The sequence below is a fragment of the Aquila chrysaetos genome, chromosome 17, assembly GCF_900496995.4.
Source record: "Aquila chrysaetos chrysaetos chromosome 17, bAquChr1.4, whole genome shotgun sequence".
NCBI classification, from domain to species: Eukaryota; Metazoa; Chordata; class Aves; order Accipitriformes; family Accipitridae; genus Aquila; species Aquila chrysaetos.
This window is the reverse complement of record NC_044020.1, coordinates 13,778,215-13,799,880: the sequence shown is the minus strand read 5'-3', so window position 1 is coordinate 13,799,880 and position 21,666 is coordinate 13,778,215. Positions and strand designations below refer to the sequence as shown.

General features: G+C 42.1%; 1 protein-coding gene and 1 long non-coding RNA gene across 31 annotated transcripts in view; one reads left to right on the top strand and one right to left on the bottom strand.

Moving 5' to 3' along the window:
- The window catches only part of CACNA1C (calcium voltage-gated channel subunit alpha1 C), a 448,320-nt gene that overhangs the window by 39,252 nt on the left and 387,402 nt on the right, over window positions 1–21,666 (bottom strand). For 15 of the 30 annotated variants that reach the window (XM_030040271.2, XM_041129568.1, XM_030040272.2 and 12 more), the window contains one exon: window positions 20,071–20,154. In XM_030040271.2, coding sequence (XP_029896131.1) covers window positions 20,071–20,154 — 84 coding nt within the window. Of the gene's footprint in view, window positions 1–20,070; window positions 20,155–20,773; window positions 20,858–21,666 lie in introns of all 30 variants that reach the window. The other 15 variants (XM_030040267.2, XM_030040268.2, XM_030040269.2 and 12 more) reach the window with 2 other exon arrangements.
- LOC121233889 lies at window positions 1,161–7,515 on the top strand. Its single transcript, XR_005934230.1, has 3 exons — window positions 1,161–1,460; window positions 3,036–5,443; window positions 7,378–7,515. It is a non-coding gene; the product is annotated as an uncharacterized LOC121233889 (long non-coding RNA).

Here is a 21,666-nt window from a genome sequence, read left to right as displayed (position 1 = left end):
CCATGGCAGAAGTAGGTACAACTCCCATTGAATTTCGTGTAAGCTGTATCCACTACCACCACAATGAATTGCACCCAGTATCTCGTGAGTGCTAGACATCCTGGCATCCAGGCAGTGGAGGTACTGATACTGTTAAAATGTTTCTTCTATCACTACTATCAAGTTCGATACAGGGGCTGATTTAGCTCCCCAACTCAGATCTAGGCCATGTCTGCACAGGGACCAGCCAGCTTCTGGTGCATCAGTCTGATTTGTAAACCCATAGTATCCCAGTGCTAAAGCAACACTTTCTATTTATATATCCCCATTCCCTTACACATAGTTCTGGGTGATAATGTTGTTGTTACTAAGACAATGGATTGGGACAGTCTAATCAGTTGTTGGCAACCCTACAACACCCACCACCAGCTGTGGAAAGTGGATTGGTAAAGCTCATTAGCTTGCTGTACCTTCACCCACCTCTCACCAAAGCTCCAGGGACCCAATGGATGTGTCCTTGGAGGCCAAGCTGAGCTGGGTTGAGCCCTGGTCATGCCTGGAAGAGTCTAGTTGCTGCAAACACTCTGCCTGACATTCCTTGATTAAATTCCAGGGCCATTTCCAATACTGAGAGCAATTCTAAAAACCACCCAAGGCTGCAAATACCCTTAGGTATAAGAAGCAGAACTGAAAATTAAATAAAACCAGCTTTATCAGGAGTCCTTCAGTTCAATAGTAACATGATCCTTCAGGCCTAACCTCTACCATATGCCCCATATGCCAAACCTGTCTGTCATTACTTCCTGTGACTACATTAGCAAAGCTGAAATTGATATATTTTTTCTTCTGCCAATGGCAGAATTCACCTCTAGTGCCGTGGAGAAATCCTGCAGTGTGCTTCTGCTCTCCAAGGATGCTGCAGTAACCACACTGGCGTTGTATTACCTAAATAAAAACTGTAGTTTGGATGCACAGCCTATTTGGTGATATAGGCAAATGAGAACAATTAAAAAACGAAGGTGTACCTAATCACATAATAGTCTTTTGGATTAACTCATTGGTTTGGTTGTGTCAGCTTTCATTGCTTTTATCCTCCTCTTTCACATGTTTGCTCTTGTGTTTTCTTTTCAGATCACACACAGGCAAAAGTTAGCTTGAATACCAAACAAAGGAGTGGTGCCCATAGAGACATTTCTTACAGACCAGGCATGGATTTTGATTTTGTGTTGCTGGGCAAACATCTCCTTTCCAGCAAAGAGTTTCTCTATCCCATCCCCCTTCCTCTTTCTAGTTTTGCAAATCATCTTTTCTAACAATAGAAGGACCCTTATTCTGCTAGTTGCTGCATTCCTGGTGGAAGGTACAAAGCCCCTTCAAACTAGCTGAAGGAAGACCAAAAATTTTCAGCACCTTTCAGGATTCTCCATCCTTCCTGGCTGACAGTGTTGGTGCATCTGTGACTGACTGGCTGAAGAAGTCTTGTAAGTTACTGTGGAATATTATACCTTAATTTTCATTTTGATATTGTTAGTATTTTATCAGAAAGTGCAGATAATAGTAATGTAACAGTAAAAAAATCTGTATAAAAGCATATGACTGTATGAGGCACTGTTGATACCAGATGCTCAACTCAGAGGAACTGGCATCACGTTGAAAAACCAGAAACCAAAGGTTCTGAGTATCTTTGGCACTGCTAAGAAAGTGAAGTAGAGGTTGACTTACTCCTCTCTTATTCCCTGAGCTAACTGGGCTGTGTTTTAAGATGGGGTCAAATATGTAACAAATTATATCACTACCTACAGTAAAGTCTCAAAAGCAGCATGGGAAAGTTTCCGTTAATGCTGGAAGTGGTATTTGTACAAACTGTAGCACTGTGGGCTGAGGTTCCTGATATGCTTGTACATACAGTATTTTGTGCGTGGGTATATGAAGGGGAAATCAACGCCCAGCTGTGGGGTTGCTGAATACATTTTCTGATATCCACAAAGGTTTCAGAGAGGAGCCAAATCCTACCATTTTCCACCTGTGCCAAAAAGTCACCATATGGACCTAAGCACAGATATTTGAGAACCCTTTAGTGGGTCTTTCAAGTGTAGCCATTCCTAACTATAAAGCCAAGAGAGCTATTGCTAGATTTTCTGAGAATCTTCAAGCTTGCAAGTGATGCGGATATGCCAATTTTAGGGCAAGGACAGGCACCTGGCACCTGAGAACGTAGTAGTCACATCAGTTCACAGGGATGGAGGCATGGTGATAGGTACTTGGAATTAAAGCCAGTGTCTAATGCCCATCTGAAGTGGACAGAATTTCATTTCTACAAATCTCAGAACAATGTACAAAAGCAAGTCCTCATCTGTTTAATGTCTTTGAAAGAGCTTTTGGAGAAGCTACACCACTTAACAGAAGGCAGCCTTGACTGTATTCTGTTTTACTTGCAGCCACCTCTTCTCCTGCATATGGTCTAACCTGCAAAGGAACTTCAAGTATTCTACCCTGCTTCTGTCATTTGGGGCACAAGTAGCATGCACGCAACTGAAGGAGAAAGGGCAACAACAATAACAGTGAGATCAGTCAAGAGATGACGCTTTGCACAATTTCCATTATAGAGAAAAGGGACCTGAAGTATAAATCACAAACAAGTCCAGGAGCATATTAAGAATGACATAGAAGGGAACCTGCAGGCTCAGAGTGGGAAAAGAAATATCTGAGGCAGGATGCATCTGTGTAAAGACACTCAATGGGGATGAATGCAATGAAACTGCTTGGGCCGTTTCTTTTTCTTTTTTTTTCCCTCTTGATGTCACCATATTGAAAAAGGTAATAGAGATGCTAAGGAGCAGAAGAGGTCAAGAAACAGAAAAGCAGGCTCTAGAAACCAAAGTAAAGATGCAGTAGGATAAAGACCGAGGGATCCCTGAAGCATGTCTGAAAAGCTCTTCAGAATATTGTTGCCTACATATATCAATTATTTTCAATGTGTAGCAGAGCACCAACATTTTAAATGGACACATTGCTGAGCTGCTGCTAACCTGTGTGCGTTCTTAAAACCCCTACAGGCACAAAAGAAAAAGGCGCAGCTTATGCCCATCATGAATTCAGGATCCCAGGTAAGGAAGTCTCTGGGAAAGGAAACAGGTTTATTCAGTGGAAAGATACTTAAAATCTTAGAGACCACAGCACCGAATAAGGTAACTGATAGTACTGTGTTCTTGCTAATCGTGCTCCACCTGGGTAGGTGGGAGTGAGGTTTACTGGTGGCTGTTTGCAAAGAACATACCACCTCCAGATGGGTACAGGGAGCGTCAGACTCGCATATCAAACCTGGTGTCTGATCTTGCCATCAAGTCAAGGAAATGGTTTTTAACAGGTTGTGTTTATGGATTTCCAAATCCTGATTATAGCATGAATGCTGTGGAAGCTAGGAGAGGATAAAATTTGTACGCCAGGAGAACCAGTTTCAATATTTCAGGGGCAATACATAACAGGCAATATCATACAAAATGTTTATGCTGTAATGTAATCCATTTGAAATTCTGAGAAGGGATGAATTGACTCTTCAGAGGTGTAAAGACAGGAGCAAAAATATGAGCAAAAAGACTAAAGACTTTGTACCATCATGGTAGTATCAACTCCTCCTGAAATATCCATGGCTTAGAATATCTTCTGGATAGATAAAGATTTGGAAGAAAACAATAAGGTGTGCTAATGAATAGATTCAAAGGAAAGTTTTAGTAGAAAAGTCCTGAGAAGAGATATCAATCCCACCTCATCCCTGTGGAACACTGGAGATGGAGGACCATGCTGAGACATTTGAGTTCCCTGGGTTTTTTGGCTGGTTTGCTGACAACTGTAATGGCCATCCAGAGAAGCAGCACCTAGAAATGCCGGAATTTAGGCATTTAGTTCCATTAGGGTTTTACAGCATATATTTAATCAATATATCCAAGGAGGCTCCCTGACTGATCGCTAAGTATGTTTCAGTAGTTGTAGAAGCCTGACTGCCACTGAGATGATGGTACAGGCAGGTGGCATTCCCATTACCATCACTGTTGATGGTAGTAATTTTTTTACACTACAGGACACGTGGAAGATGATGAGTTCAGCTCCTTCAGAAGATCCAGTCTTTTCTAGGAAGTCCAAACTGATTTTTTTCCTGATGTTCGAGGCATAAAACTTCCTTGCTGATAGTTTTTTTACTTTCTAACAAGATTTCTTCCATTCGTAGGGAGGAATCGCTTTTTGCAAGACAGAATCCAACCTTTATGTTGTGGAGAACTTTGGCCTGGCTTGATCTGCGGAACATTTAAGTAGCCGAATACACAGTGTTATTGTTGCTTTGTTAGTCAGGGTTGTCTCAGTCAATGCAGTGGTACAATAGCAGACTTCTAATTTTACCTGGTAGCCCTAGGTTTGAAGACATGAGAGGAAATCTGTGTTTGAGACTTTGGCACCATGATGTGACAGAGTATCTTCATATTTCTCAAGAAAACAAATGGTCAGATGCCTATGTTGCCTTTTGTGACAAATAATCTATAATGGCATTTCTCCACTGAGGAAAATATGGCTTGAGGATGAAGCTCTTAGGAGACTACTTGCAGTAGTTGGTTGTTGGTGATGGATGTCTGCTGTTTCCTTGATTGCTGTTGATATTTGGAGAATGAAAAGTTACCCATGAAGATGCTGTATCTGTTGGAAACTTGTCCATTGGTCTGTTAGCCTTCTCCCATAAGGAAGCAGGTGATAGATGTTCACTTCTTGCTTTTTTCTACTCATTGCAGGAAGGATGACTCTGAGAATCTGCACTGTAGAGTTCACCTGAGAAGGCTGCAGTGCTGTGTAGCTCCTTTGCAGTTCTAGGCTATCGCTCTTTTCTATCTCAAATTCTTTGTATGTAAAGGTCCTCCAAGAGTCCTACCTACTTTAGTCATACTGCATCTGTGACCTTCTTGGACACAAAATGAAGGGTGGAAAGAGACATTCTGGGGAAATGAACTCATACAAACATGGATAAGATTTTGAGAGGAATTAAAAGCAGTTTCATTAAGGGATACCTGATGACCAACAGTGATTTGATTTTGTTGCTACAGAGAGTGAGAAAGAACTAAAGGGCTGTTTCAGCTGCTTGGCCACTTCATCTTGACTGGCTGTAGAGGACACAAATAGGGCAATGGCAAGCCAACAGCACTACTGTTCCGGAGATTTTTCTTTCACCCATGTGGGTCACGCTGAGATGGGAACTGCAAGGACATGAGCTTCAAGAAGAACAAGAATTTACCAGAGCATAGGAGAAAAAGAGGTTTAGAATTTATCAGTGCCATGGAGACATGATAAAAGAGAAGACACTAGACTTTCTCTTGCATTTGTAGTGTCAAAAGTCTGAAGTGACCTCAGGAGGCTGGCTAACACAAGTCTTTGTGGAAAGTTGGAAAAAGTCAGGGTTTCAAATCAACCTGGCTGCTGGCAGGTAATAGCTGCCATTACACTGGGGAGTTACCACAACCCCTTCCAAAGTCATCTGTCTGCCACTGCTGTGTGTGGTTTTAATCACAAGAACTCTAGAGATGATCCGCCTGCCACCAATGTCTGTGAAGTTATTATAAGACCAGGCAGAAACATATCTGGTATTTCTCTGACAGGAAATACTACTGGATTGCAGATGGCATCATTCTCAATTCCCACAACCTTACAGTGAAATCAAATTATTAGCAGGAAAAAAAAAAAATCCAGGCAAGCTGCTCAAATTCTGCATTCTTCCATTAAGTGTGCAGTTTTTTGAGAATTTCTGGGAATATTTTGAATAAAGCTAGCCAGAATTATTTTTTTTCTACAAAAATATTTTCTGTTAGAAGAATGCTGATGCTGAAAGTGAGATGTTCTGTAGAAACATGTCAATTTTGAAAAAAACATTTCAGAAACGTAAGATTGAAATTCACATTTTGTCCTCGCACATTTCAATTTGAGTTTTCATTTCCATTAGAAATGTTATATAGCTGAAAAAAAAATCAACCCAGATTAAACTGTTTTTACTTTACTTAAGCAAATGTTTTGATTTTCCTCAATTATTTCTGTTGGAATAAGCTTTTACTGAAAGTTTTGCAATTTTAATTTTTTATTCTATTTTAAAACAGAAAAAATGTTACAAGGGGCTTTTGTGAAACAAAAAATTAAGCCTTCTTATAGCTCTAATCTGGGTGAAGCACCAGAGGTTTTCTGGATCATTTTCATAAACTGAGGTTTGGTTTTAATGCCTATTAGAAAAGTGCACGATCTTACAGGAAAACAGGGAATCAAGGTGTATGATGCTGCCTTTACTGGGGCAAATAGTGAACACCTTGCTGATTTCCCTGGAAAAAGCCCTGAGTTGTTCCAGTGCAATGTAACATGCTAATCCTCAGGCAGCTGTGCAGAAGGTTCTGAAATCTCTTGCACTGGGGAATTAAAATTTTATTTGGTGCAATAAGGGAAATTGGGAAAAATGTGATACCTACAATGAAGCTTGCCGTTACATTTCTGCCTGCACTAACTGATGTGGGTCAATAGACATCAAGTGCCAGTTCATACAAATGCAATATATATGCATTTATACTTCAGACAGATTCCACACGATCTCAGATCTCAGGGGAAATATTAGCATATCCGTATGCAACAAAAGCCTATTTCAAATACAGTTAATAAGGTCAAGGTAACTTTTAAAGCAAATGAGTCCTGCAGCTATCAGTTTTTTCCCTTCATTTCCTATGTATTCTAAAGTTTTGAAATTCTAGAGCATGCTTTTCTAATTACCTTCAAATATGCAAATCATACCAATTTGAATAGCTTATTAATTAATTTCATATATATATATATATCCATGAAATTGTCAGACAGTAATCTTACGGTTCCAAGTGCTTAAGGTACATATAAGGAAAGTCAATTACTTTAATTTGGTTATGCAGATTACCCTAGATTGACAATTACTGGACAGTTAATGAAAGAGTTGCTTTTTACACAGCTGAAAACTCTATTTTTTTCCATGACTTTCAGAAAAGCAGAACAATTGGTAAAGTATATCCATGCAAATTATTTTTAATTTTTCAGGATGTTTTAATAATCCTTCTCATTAGCTCTGTGTAAATGATGAGTTCAAGTCTTATGGTAATCAAGCCTGGGGGGCTCCTGAGAAACAAGTAGATACTAAACACTATCAGAGATGTAGTGCTCATCTTCAGGTACAAGTACTGGTCTGACTCAGAGAGGCAGGTGCAGCTTGCCTGTGTTCTATTATTTGTGTTTTGTGGGACATGTAGCCAAAAAAAGCCCTAGAGCATTTGGATAGCAAGGCTCTAAAGATAAACCGAGCCATGAAAATAAATATTGAAAGGCTATCTGTGTCCAGGACCTTTTACTTTTGTTTTACAGGTGGAGCAACTTTAAGGATTTTCCGGTTTCAGTATCAGCTGAGGAGAGGTTTTGCTGATTTGAACACCTCTACCAGAAGCCACGTGCGAGAGTGGACTTTTTAAATTCAACTTGCCTTTTCACTTGACTGACTCTTGATTCTCAGGGCAAGGGCTCCCAAAGGAGGTAATCAGGCTGTCCCAGCCCAGAGCAGACTGAGGGGGGTGACCCTGGGAACAGACCAGACCACTGAGCAAGATGGAGAGAGAGAAAAAGTGTGAAAATTTAGAGTTCCCAGGTCTCCAGCTTTCCGCAGCTCTATTACCATCCATGCCAGTGGTTTCCTCATTGCTGTTCCTGAGTAGTCCAATGTGCCTTACTGCCTTTCCTATGGCAAAGTTAATATGGCTTTTAAACACCAGCAGTCTATTTAACACTGTGCTGGAAAAGGCAGTCTTCTTTTCCTCCACCTCTTTAGGAAGATCTATGTTCTCTATTATTCTGATCATTATTCTCTTTTTTTTTTTTTTTTTCATTGTCTGGGAGGTACAGAGGGAGGGAAATCTGGTGGGGCTGGTTTTCCAAAAGGTGCACAGCCTTTATCTGGTTTTGACTCATTTCAAATGACAGTTCTCTTCAGATCCAGGTTCTCCCATCCCAAATACTCAAATAAATCCATCATCTTGACTTCTTATTTGTAGCAGTGTTGTGAAAGCACAGGTCCTCTGGAAGGCTGCAAGTAGCTAGATGGTCTCTGACACATCTAAGATCATGCCACTGATTTTCATCGTGAAATGAAAAAGAAGAAAGAGACTGTTCAAAGCATTCATACCAGCCTTGGTTACTTTAAAGACATGCTGTTGTGTGCTGTACAAGGTATTGATTTTTCCATTTCTTGTAACCTCCCACAGCCCGTCTTGGAAAGGATAATGGCAGCAGAGTTCTTCTCTAAGATGAATTTCTTGAGCCATGGGTAGGCAGGAGCTTTCCTTGTCTCCAACACCTTGCAATACTCCATTAGTACTGAGAGGGTGAGTAACATCTACTGGCTTCATCTTCCCTGGGGGCTGATGATTTGAGGAATCAAGCAAAATCCCAGAAGCATGTCCTTCTTCTGTCATGGCTGTGCTTGTCTTCAGTGCACTGAGTGTTTGAGCTTCTACAGCTATTTGTTAATTACTGATTAAGTACCTAATAGGGTTCCACGGTGTGGGAAGAGGATAAGGAAGAAGGAAAAATGAAGAACAGATTGAAACTTGGTGCCCTCTGTGTATTGGTGTTACTGGGGTTTCTCTGGGCAGCCTCACCTGCCTAGGGCTGGAGGCCTTTGGACTTTGTAGGGCTCCATCTGTGAAGGGGATTGCTGGGAGCTCAGTATGAAGGGTTTACTGTGATGTGGTTGGCAGCAGCAGGTGAATCTGGAAGGAAGCTTCAGTAGCATCTTTGCAACTCCTGTATAACTGATGGGAAATTACACTGGTGGTATTAAGGTCAGAAGCAGGCCTGTGGTCTACAGCAAAATACCCACTCCTCAGTATGATAACTCTTCTGGGGACTAACAGAGCCAGATGGAGACTGGATCATGAGCAGGTTTTTCCAGGGAGGAAGGCAGGCAGTCTACCAGCTCAAAGAATCTGCATGCGGTGTTGCCAGGATCCTTCCTTTGGCAAGCCCAAAGGCTCTGGGACAGGGTGAAGATGAATGAGCCATCTTACGCTTTGATGAAGGTGCTGAAAGAAACTGCACATGCCATTGAAACCAGGAGAAAACCCAATCCGCCTTCGTTCAAATGCAACAGGACTGTGGACTGCAAGAGACAGTAGCTACAGGTGAAATAGCAGCCCCTGTTACTTTTGGGTAATGAATCTCTGCTCAAGGGAGGCTAGCCAGAGATACCAGCAGCCCAAAGAGAGAGTTTGTTATGGACCATTTTAATTTGAGATTTGTAGCAGTTAGCATTTAATTCCCAGGCTGTGTCTTTTCATTGCCTTTTAAATTAGAAAGTTATTTAATGTTGATGCAGAATGTTTCCTAGAAGAGAACATCCTACAGAGTCATACTGGATTTCTGTATGTTAATATGGAATACAATAAAGCCTACAAGCCATTCTGGGATTGGAAATGCCAATCAGAGGCATTATCAGAGCACGTTACAGGTGGTCATAAGGAGACTGCAGCTAGCTGTTACAAAGCTACTGAGCAACATTTTTTTGTTCTACACCTCTTTGTAAGAATAAATGATTATTGATTTGATGAATTCTCTGGTTAAAAAATAGTAGGGATACTCTGGATGATATGTAATGCTCACTGTGTGTGATTTACTATGTTCAAGTTTGGGCAGACAGCTGTGTCTCAAAATTCCTAGCTCTAAATATCAATTTGTTTTAGTGCCTTTTTATTAACAAGTGTTTCTTTACTGCTGAGGCATCGTTGCCTTCATGTCTGTTCAGCTTAGGAAAAGATGTCACTTGATCTGGCTTTGGGTGAAGCAGATCTTCTCCCACCCACTCAGACAAGGCTCAGCAGACAGCACTGCTGACTGGTATCTCTGAGTATAAAAGTGGATTTTGAGAGAATGACTGGGATGTGACCAGCTGGGATGTCCCATTATTCTGCAACAGTTTTACTAGCAATTAGAGCCAGACCCACACTGTTGGCCATCAATCAGCTGACCATAAGCAGCTATCTGGTCTCCACAGCTAGGTCATCTGGATGCAGCAGGGAATGGGTCCCATTTAGCAGATGTCTGGGAACATACATGAAACAGAAGTCATTTTGTTGGCCTGTTGTGCCAGACAGTCTCCACAAAGAACAGACCAGTGAGGGAAGGTAAGAGTACAGCCATTTTAAAAAACAGTTGTCCAGTGAGAAATAAAAAAAAACCCCTATGTTTGCCTGGCTGGTACATATGAGGGTAGAGGGAGCAGGGCAGGAGCTAAACGAGGCTGCTAAATTGACTAGATTAGAAAGGATAAAATTAGTTTTTATGTGTTTACCTTTGATTACAAATCTGGCTGGGAGGCCACATTCTCTTGCCTACCAGCAAAAAACCCACAGTCAGGTCTTTAATGGGAACCTCAAAAATTCCTGTTAGTTGGTGCATTTGGGTTTGCAAAATGGTACCCATCACCATGCTGAACTGCTGCCGAGTGCCTGGCACAAAAACCTTCACAAAGGGGAACAGCCTTTCCCCTGGACTGATGGTATCTTGGCTGAAGACAGACAGGAAAAAATCACTGATACAGTAAGTAGAGGGGAACTAATTACTGCCTTGCTGAAAACTACTCCTAGTGCTCCTGGGAGTAGGAAACATGATCTCTGCTACCCAAGATTTCAGCAAAATTTGGAGAAAGTCACTGGGGATAAGAAGATGGGGGAGAAGAGAAAGTTAAAGAGGAAAACAAGTAAAATACTTGTGTGTGTTTTCCCTTCTTCCATCACCTTCATTGATTTCATTGCAACTGGCAGTGCAATCTGGAATGAGTTAGCAGATCTCTAAATATGCATAATAGTACGAGATGGTGCACGCAATGAGGTCTTGGAGGACCAATGTTAAAAGCTTTTGTAATTTGGATGAAGAACAGAAGCATTTACCGCAAAACTGAATGTGCGAAATACAGGGGATTGTGCACCCTTTATTACCGCAATCTGTGTGTAGAGAACGGCAACGCTGGAAAATTCCGTGGGCATTCTCAGCAAAGTAGGTCTTAGAAAAAGGAGAATTAAATGCCAGAAAACATCTTTCACTGCTTCAAGGAATTGCCTTAGATGACAGAACCAGCTGGATTCAAGCTCACCCGAGCACCTTTTTGACCACCTAACTTATGGTGCTTAGGGAGCTATCATTAATTAACATTAATATATTCAGAGACGATCTAAGGAATCAGAGTCAGAGATTTTTCTATGGATTCATATAAAGATACAATCTCTATTAGAGTTCAGGGAAAGTTAAAAGAAACTTTTCCTAGGCAAAAGGAATGATTTATCCTGGCTAGCAAGCTAATGGAAAATATAACCAGCTTTGGGTAGTTCTAATGTTTTCTATTATTTTTTCTTTTGTGCGTTTTAACTAGCTTTCTGGAAAAACATATTGGAATTAAAAGGAAAGTGAAATATAACTGTATTATGTCACAAATGTTGATGCCAGAATATTGTAGTGTGTTTTTTTAAAAGTGTTGTGATAGAAAAATGACAAGAAAATACTGGTCAGAAAATCTGGATGTAGGTCTTTTAAAGAGCTCTTTGTACTGAAATGTGTGTCACACACTTATTTTACCATTGAACCAACACAGGACAAGGCCTGTGGTACTTTGTGTTCCTACTATTAGCTGTTATTGTTATTGTAACAATAATTTACAGTCAAATAAGAAAACAGGACTCCTTCTCTAAAAGCCTTGAAACCCACCAAGGTTTTGGGTATGTGATAGCCTGCAGTAATTAAAAGCATGATACACTCCTCAGTGTAGTCAGTGAGACGCTGTGCCCCACCATTTTAAAGTGAGCTCTAAACATTTTCACTCAGAAGGACTCCAGACAGGTTTGTGCATCAAGTCTTACAGCTCTAGGGCTATCTAAGGCTCTTTTTGCTGCTTTTACAATTAGCTTTTAAGAATTTGCTCTCCTGGATTCTTTATCTTCTGTTTCTTATATTTTAATTAACTAGCATCTGTGTGGTTAAATTTATACAGTAAGGCAAATTTGGTTTTATGCTACTCTTACATCTCCCCTACATTAAAATATATTCTGATTATTCCATGCACCTGGAATAATATCAGAAGCCAAGTACAACAAGTAGTTTTGTGGAAATCACAATATTGAGGTATTTCCTCAAAACTGGGTAGTATGGAGAGTCTTTCAAAGTAGGAACTACACGCTTTCTTCTTATTGTGCTAATATTGCTAGTCATCAGTAACAGCCCAAATACTCAGGTAAACTGAGGAAGGAGTCATTTGCATTTACTATCCCCTTTTCTGCAAAAAATACATACATTTTTTTTCTGTTTGCCCATATTTTGTACACATTTCCTTACAGAAAAAGTTGTACAGTTACCAAAATCACCTCTTTAAATGGGCAAATCACCTTATGAACTCAGGAAATGCACTCAGAATACCAACATTTTTAAGCCAAAAGAGAAAAAAAAAGAGGCCCCATCTTCATGACAAAAATATAGATAAATAAAAACAAAATAACCCTGTTCAAACATGGTTGTGGCCAGATAGTCTTACCATACTTCTTTCTCACCAACACAGGGTGAAAAACATGCACTAGAATTGTTGATTAAGCATGGGAGGTGATCAAATTCAAATTGATCTAAGCCTAAGTGGGGAGGAGTTCAGGGCAGCTCTCCTGATGTTCACCAAAGGCAAAATAAAGCACTAGCATTTGCCACTGCTACAGCTCACAACCATGCTTCAACGTGGCTTCTGCATAGAGAAGCTGGGGCCACCGTGGTGCATTACCTGGATTATTCTAGCGATAAACCACCACCAGATATTAAAAAAAGCAAACTCAATCTCCCCCCCCCCCCCCATCAATTTTATCAGTAGTTTTTCCAAAAAGAAAACAAGTCATATATACATACACATACACACACACAGGGATAGCTCAGGACTACGTACAACTTCTAGGATGGCAGCAGTAAGGGTATGACAACACAAGATGTCAAAAGAAGCCGCTGTGCTTCTCCAGCCCTTTGCTACATAATTTGGAGGCCTCTGCTACCCAGACAGCATTTGAGAAAGAGGGAGAGAGAAGGAGAGAAGGAGGGAGATGTTTTCTGCCTCTTCCAGAAGGTTTGGGTAAACGAACTTGCAAGTTCTAGGAATTGCAAAGATTTGTGTCCAGTGGCAGCTGATGGCCAAAATCTGAGCAGCAAAGGGCATGGAAGCAGAGAGAACCAGACAGGCAGAGACAGAAAGACAGACAGACAGACGCAGCGACAGAGATGAATGCCAGTCCCAACTGAGGTGCAGGCTGGATGTATGTCGTCCTTCCACTGATCCTTGCTCCCATTGCGGGGGGGTGTGTGTATAGGACTGTGTCGCAGGGGCCGACGGCTCCAGTCCTTGCACAGGCGAAATGCCCTGGGGCAGTTCTGCCTGAATAAGGATTGCAGTATTTAAGCCACTGGTTCTCTGCCTTCAGACACATTGATTGAGGGTGAAAATGAACTTGTGAGGTTTAGTGTGGCTGGAGACGAGGGAAAGGAAAGGAAGGGAGAAAAGGAAGAAAGGCAGGGGGTGGGTTAAAAGGGAGAAGTGCAGGAGAAGGTGAGGGGGAGACTTGAGTATAGGCTGTCAGATATTCCAAAGAATGGGAGCAAGAGCCCATGACAAATCATATGAAGCCTCTTGATACCAAAAGCAAGATGACTGTAAGGAAAGGGCCCATGCGCCTGGTTTAAGCCTGAGCTGCTTTACTTCAGAAATAAAGAAGACTAAAGGAGAAATCACTGCACAGGTCTCCAGGTATTCTTGGGAGCTGAACACTTTGGTACCTCTCTGGCCTTACTGCATCAGTACTCAGGAATCAACCAAGCTGCAGCCCTCTGCTGACTTCCTACCAGAATTTGGAAACCTTTTCAGAAGTGAAAGATATAAAGTACTCAGCTCTCCTAAATATCTGCTAGACAAACGTCAAACCACTACCCAGCAGGCCTGGGCACAACAGATCAGACCAACACCTTCTAGGGGAAGTGATACAGCAAGATGGGTTTGGGGTTTCTCTAACCTTCTTCGTGGGGGTGCTACTTCCTGAAGCGCCCAGGTCCTATGTCTCCCAGATGCCACCGTGGATTAGATCACACACAACATTGTACTTTCCTTTTTTTCTCCTCCTGTGACCTCTCCCATTAAAACCCCCCACCATTTCCATCAACCCTCAAACCAGCCGCAATGCTCACTCGTAGGAAAATGTGTACTGTTTACAGCAGGAGGGCAACTTATGCAGGGAAATACTCCATTATTTCACAAAAGCCTGCAAGTCACCGACTCCCTATCCCTGATAGTTCTCATCTCATACCCATGCACACCCCCTGGTTCGTCACATCTGCTGTATTGCATTGCATACCTGTCACAGGTACCTCCTCCTCCTCTGTACCTCCTGCAGTGTTCACAGACACGCTCAGACATGCAAGTACGGTCACTGAGTGGAACGGGTGGGATGGATACCAGTCCAGATGGTTTTGCTCAGTCATCCTCATGCACTCCCAGACACAGTTGATGAACACAGAGGTACCCGTGCATGCAGACACACTCAGAGGCACTGGCAGAAGCCCTCGGCGACAGGCTCACAGGTAGGCACAAACCCTCCCTCCCTGACATCCTTTCAAGACAGACAGAATCAGACACACGACATCCCCACTGTCACTGGTACCTACACCGGTGCTCTGGAGACACACATGCTCCCACCTGAACATGCCTCCATAACTCTCACACAACTGCACGCCATGAACTGCCCACGGCAGCTGGATGGGCCAACCTCTCGGCTGGCTACAGGGATGCACCCAGCTCACTGAGCACTGCTATGAGCATCGCTTTGGTGGCACATAAAGACTCAGCCACAGCAAATCTTTGGTCTGACACTGGCAGGGGTAAGGGTGAAGGAAAAAGGACCCTATGGACCAGAGAGGTGTCGGCCCTTCTCTCCGACTGAGAGGAAGGAGGTTACATTAGCAGCTTTTCCCAGGGTCTGACTCTTTTCTTTCGTCACTTTGGGCACCGTAGCACAGAGCACAAATCAAACTTGATTTCCCCCTTTGATACAGCACAACAAACAGTAATGAGCAACTTTCTTTGCCTGGAGGAGGGGACAGCAGGCTGTAAGTCAGCTTCACAGCACTCAACTCCAGGCTGTGTCTGCTGATGTGGAAAGGAAGGGAATGCAAGCCTGTGTGTGAGGCTACTTCTGGGATGATATATTCCAAATTTGCTGGCTTTTATTCAACTCCTATAATATTTTCTTTCCTATTATTATTATAATAGGTAGTAATAATTCTTACCACCTTAATGTTTTCTTCTAAGGACCTTAAAGTGTTTTGTAAACACTAATGACAATGCTTTCTTAACATAGGGAATAATAACAATCTCTAATTTACTGACGGGGAGACTGAGGTATAGGTATCTAGTCAAAGTCCAAGGAATACAACCCACAGGCCCAACCTCCCAGGCCCCATATATTACATCATCTTTCATTTTATTCCCCGAAAGTCATTCTTGGTCTTAGCACTTAAAGAGACTTGACACATGGTAGATGTGGTCTCTGCCTCAGAAATTCTTTTTCTAATAGCAGATTAAAAAGTCCTCCCCTCCCTCTGTAGTTACTTAAGAAGTGGCTTAAGAGTGGCCCAAAATAGAATCATTGAATATTTCCAGAAAATTTTGAAAAAAATCTTTATTTTGTGGCCAGGAAGTTAAGTGTGTAACACTTACTGAGAAGCAAAAGCTCTGAAAATGCAGCTTGAAAGTAAGGCAATTTAAAAGTGAGTTTGGCAGAAACTGTGCCACGCTGAAGTTTTCAAACCCACCAGATTTTAACCCGCCCGGTGGCTTTTGCACTTACTCAGTTGTGTGAGATGCATCTCCATGTGTCTGTGGAGCTTGTTGGGGGGACTTGGGAGATGTTCCCAAGTTGCAGCGAGCAAGTGGGCCTAATGTGATGCAATTGGACTTATCACTTGATATATCTCCACACTGTGGAGGTATTTTAAGTAGAGACTTCCTAAAGGACTCACTCGGAAATGCTGAAGGCAACCTGGGGGCCTACCTCACGAGTACATGCCTTCTCACTATTTTTGAATGCACAGCCATGCTAACAAAAATATGCTGAGCTTGACATGCAACTGTACACTCACCCACAGGCATGCAGATGAACATGCCTGCATACAGGAAACTCTCAGATATAAACACCCACCCATAAGCAGATCGAACTTGCACAGTGAGATAGCCACACTGGCTCAGAAAACATGTTAATGGACTCAGTTACATACACAACAACCCGTGTGTCTCCATCAACAACCATTCAGAACGCAAATACATATGAAATACATATGCTTGCATACACACTCTCTTCCCCCGCCACGGATTCATGTCTGTACACTCTCCCATGGATTTGTAGCCCATACACAGGCATCCAAACACATTCAGGAACGTATACTACAACCAATGGAGTGCACACACAAAGACCCACCCATGCACACTCACATATATCTTAACGAAGGTTTTGGTCTGGGAAATTCCTTTTCAAGAAACAAAAATAATTGTCAAAAGGAAAAAACAGAGCATGGGGATCTGCACAAATAGATGCAAGCACATACCTACACGCACGCTGTGGAGCCTGTCAGTCAAGGTTCCCACCACAACTACAGCTCTTGCAGCTCAGCCCCTGCTGGGTGTGCTTCCCCTGAATGCAAACGTCTGGTGAACCTCACAGAGATTTCAGGCTTACATGTCTATGTCCACATGTCAAACTAACCTGTGCCAGGTGTCTCCATCTTCCCTAACTGACCACAATGAAAACTGTCCTTTAGCTCCAAGAGCAGCACCTTCCAAGACCCTACCACAAACTTTCTTCAGCTTCTAAGGAGCTGGGCAGAAACATCTTACCTGCACCTGACCAGTCTAAACATCTCCAGTTAGTGGAGTTTATTGGCATTTTAGGGTTTATTTTTTCTTTCTTTTTCAGACTCCAGGTCTCTTGGAACAAGACAAGACAGTGTACAGAAACACAAGGCAGGGTTTGCTCAAACCCACAAACAGCAAGAAAGCAACAAGCTCCTGAGGAGAAGGGGAGAAGTGTTATCTGATAAACTGCCTCACACTGCTTGGGAAGATGACAACTCTCCATCCAAGATGGGCTGCTACCTCCAAAGCCCATTTGCTACAGATGTAACATATCAAGTGCTGCTAGCAGGAAGGGAATCCGACAGGACAAACCAACATACAAAACATTCTCTTATTCAATAAGGGTTATAAGTGCAAAGGGATTTCAGAACATTTCAGAACAAACTCCATCCATAGCTGCTGCTTATTTATCAGTGCATCAAAAGATTGTGCAAGTTTTTAGTAACAAACATTAGAAACTAGTAGCAAAGGACTTGCCTAGATAAAAAGAGAAGATTTAAACATGCCAGGTAACAAAAAGACATGTGCAGAAATCTGTAAAAACTGTATAGAAGGAAAGGATTCTTTAGAGGAAACAGAGGGACCATTTCACAATGCTCTTCATAACCCTTACTAAAAGAGTCAGGGCCACTCCTGCTGCCTCCTCAACTAAGACAGGTGATGGTTCTTTGGACAGAGGCACAATCTCATTTTTCAGAGACTTCTATAACCAAAAACTGGATTCTGGGCCTTGGCTGACATGAACTTGAATTTAGACAGGGAATGGAAAAGAGAGGGAGCCTTGTCAGTGGTAATTAAGCACACCAGTATGGCTAGCCCTGGAGACTGAAGATCAGAACATAGCACAATTAGCAGCAGCATGACCTTCTTGACAACATGCTGAGAGTGAATGCCATTTATCCTGCTTAAATTTAGCATCTGAGAGCTGGGTGTCTAGACAAACCTAACAAACCTAGACACTCACCAGTCACTGGATGGGTACCTCCAAAGAGCAATTCATTTCCCCTGTCCCAGACACGTACAGGGAGGCACAGGCTGGCCTGGGGAGGTGTGCATTTCTACTAACAGTACGAAGAGGCCTGGGTGACTATCTGTCTTCCTCTCAGATAACTGAAGTTTAATGAGATGTGTACCAAAGCGCCTTAACCCATGATGTAAAAAGTTCTTTAATTTATAGGAAATTACTGTGAATTTCTTCAAAAGGATGCATTAGATTTTCCCTCCAGTACAGGGTTTCTGACTATGATAGACCTCCATTCATTTATCAAAACACAAGGCTTTCCTTCCTTTCTGCTTGGAAGACTTCTGTATGGATTCAAATACATCAGTCAGGAAAGTCTTGTTGATGTTTACCATAATTCATCTCCAGTTAACTGTACTTATTTCCTCAATTACTGTGTACAGTTCTGCCTCTATGGATGAGAATCGAACTTTCTCATAATCTGAAGGCTATTGCCAGGTTCCCCATTTAGTTTTCTTGTGACAAGTGTGGCATTAAAAAAGGTTTTAATTTCATTCTTTAAAATTAACAACTTCAGCCTGCTGATTATTGTAACTTCCCTCTAAAAAGTCAGCACATGTCTAATGTCTCTCTAGTAAAAGGGTAACCAAAATTGTTTACAACATTCTGGAGGAAATGTTGTAAACAATTTTGTATGTCCAGAAAGTAGGACATCTAAGAGATGTAAAATAAAAGTTCATTTCCAGTTAGAAACTATTTTCCATTCTCTCAAAAGGCAAGGAAAATAGACTAGTGTCAAATAAAATATTTCATTTATTAAAAATCAAAATATTACAACTTGGATAAATGTCCCTGTTTCAGAATTAAAAAAAAATCATGTTGAACAGAAATTAAACTAGAACCAAGATATGAAAACATTTTGTTTGGAAAGTTCTAAGTACGGCATTTTGATTTTTTTCAAAATGTCACTTACATTTTTCCCTAAACACAGCACTGAGTGAAAACTATGTTGTCACTTTTCTGCTTGCGATGGATTGCCTCTACAGTACATAACAATTCCAAGCTGGAATGTTTATTCAACAGCCACATCATTTTGCAAATTCATGATTGATTTGCTCTTCGTTAACATATTTACAGTAATTTTCTTTCAATCTTTCTGTTTTCCTGGCCTTGCTAAGCTGGATTCTGCAGTGCAATTTTTGTCTGTGCTCATAAACCCAGTGGGTCCTTTGTAGTCTTTCTTTTGAGAATCTGAGTGTTTCCTGCCTGTCCTTTGTCTGTTTAACCTGTAATTCTATATCCATCCACCTCCAAAGAAAGACAGAGGAGAAAGTTTGCCTGATGTGATTTATTCCTTGAACACCAGCTGCTCATTTCAGTCTCCGTGGCTCATTCAGTCCTTCACCTGTCTGCTGAGATGGGCACCAGCGGGGCCAATCAGTGTCAATTGTGCTGGTGGAATTTGTGAGATGGAGCAAACCGGGTTGCAAACCCAAAAACCTGGGTTGAACCTCTGGCGCTTTGTTTTTCTTTGGGCTTTCCGTTTTGTTTTTATTTTTTCTACCTTTTTTCAAATTAGAAACCAAACATTGGGAGAACGTTCATCTAAACAGAGATGATTTGGTCTTTATTTCTTTCGGAGGAAGCCTTCGTGAGGAGGCACAGGGAGGATTCCTGGTTTGGTTCCCGCAGTTCCACCTCGAAAGAACTGACCTTTAGATCTCTGTGGGGTGGAGAGTATTGAACTGCCATGGGAAGCAAAGCATAACAGTGTGTAGACCAAAGTGCTGGCCTGGGACTATTCTAGCAGCTTCCCATGGCACAAATAGCTTTTTCACTTACACTCCACGTTTCCCATCACTTTTCCTGCTATACAGTTTAATTCATGCCAGGCGGATTATGAGGGGAAGAAAATGATGCAACGGTCAAAAAGTCCTTTAAGTCGTTCCAAAAATTAAAACAGAAGAAAACAAAACAAAACAAAAAAAAAAAGAGAGCTTCAAAACTAAACAAAAAGCTCTGAAAACAAACTCAAAAGAAAGTAGGAAGGGGGAGGGGAAAAAAAAAAAAGAACCCGGGAAAGACAAATGAATGTTAGAGCAGGCACGATCATGGACAGACGCCAGCTACTTACGTTCACCTCGGTGATTGCTATATCAACAATGCTACCCACAACAATCAAGGCGTCAAATGTATTCCATGCATCACAGAAATAGTGCTGCATGTGGCAGAGAAGCCAAGGAAAGAGAGAGAGAAAGGAAGAGAAAGAAAGAATATGAGAGAGAGAGAGAGGAGGGAGAGAGAGAGGGAAAGGGAGAAAAGAGGGAAAAAAAGTAAAAAGTAAAATAAAATAAAATAAAAAACCAAAACAAAACAAAGGCATGAAAGAGGGAGAGAAGAGGAAAAAAATAAGAAAAGAAAGAGGTTACGTGGGCATATTAAATAGTCTCTTACCACTCTACAGTATTGGTTGCTCAAACCTCTGTAACGTTTCACATGATGGAGGGTATCAACAAAAGCCTGGTTAGTCAGAAAGTTACACTCAAGCATGTCTACCTTTTGGAGGGAAAAAAAGCACACACACCCCAAACTCTGTGCGCTTTCACCAGTCACAGCCTTGGGGCGAGCTATGACAAGTGAAAAAGAAGGAGGCATTTCCCCCCCTCCTTTTTTTTTCCCTGGGAGAAGGAGAAGGACGACGGCAAGTTCAATAAAAGCATGACTAGAGGGAAAAAAACCAGAAAAAAAAAAGAGAGAGAAAGAAAGAGAGAAAGAGAGAAGGAACAGCAGAGGAGGAGGAGGTGGTGGTATCCTGGGGAGGGTAGAGTAATACTCACATTAGTTTCACTGAGAATGACGTCTATAATGCTGCCAATTACGATGAGGAAGTCAAAAACATTCCAAGGATCACTAAAGTAACCCTACATAAGGAAGGGGCAGGCAGGATGGGGATTAAAAAGGAATGTTAGACAGACAAAAACAGTTCAAAATTACCATTAGATTTACTGCCCTGATACCTCAAGGGGTTTTCCTCTTAGTCTACTTGTTTTGCCTCAAGCTGTAGCCCAGTCCTGGGATTCCTGACTTGTGTGAGCAGCCCCTATCCAGCAAATGCGATCCCAGTGCAGCCACCCCTCCCCTCCGACTCTGGGACGGGGGGTGAAGGGAAGCCACACAGATCGCTTTGAGCATGTCTGCTCGCAGGAGTAGGGCTTGCAGGACCAGCTCCTCCAGACACCTCCGATTCCTAGCAACACAGCACCCTTCCCCATGTGGCTTAGATTTGGCTGGGGGAAGAGTACAGGAATGGTATCATACGGTTCTCTCAAAAAACGGCTCCCCTTCTGCCAGTGTGAATATCAATCCACCAGTCCATGTACCAGACGTAACGCTCTGTGCTGGCGCTGGGAACGGCTGGCTGCCACGTCATGACGGAGCGGAGGGCACAGTCAAGCTGGGGATGTGCTATTTAAACCTCACTGGTTGTCACCTTTATCTTTACCCAGCCACAATGAGTATTATGACAGTCATTAGCCTAACAGTTTCTATTACTAATGCTTTAGCTCCTGTCTTAAAACTACAGAGCAGGACTGGTATTTCTGTTACTCTGAAAGCACGTCTGCACCACAAAACAAAGGTGTGAATGTAGCATGTGCTGGCGCATCCCACCAGGACGGGGTAAGAATGAGAGCAAAGTTGACTTTAGCATGTGCTCAGAACGCGACCTGTT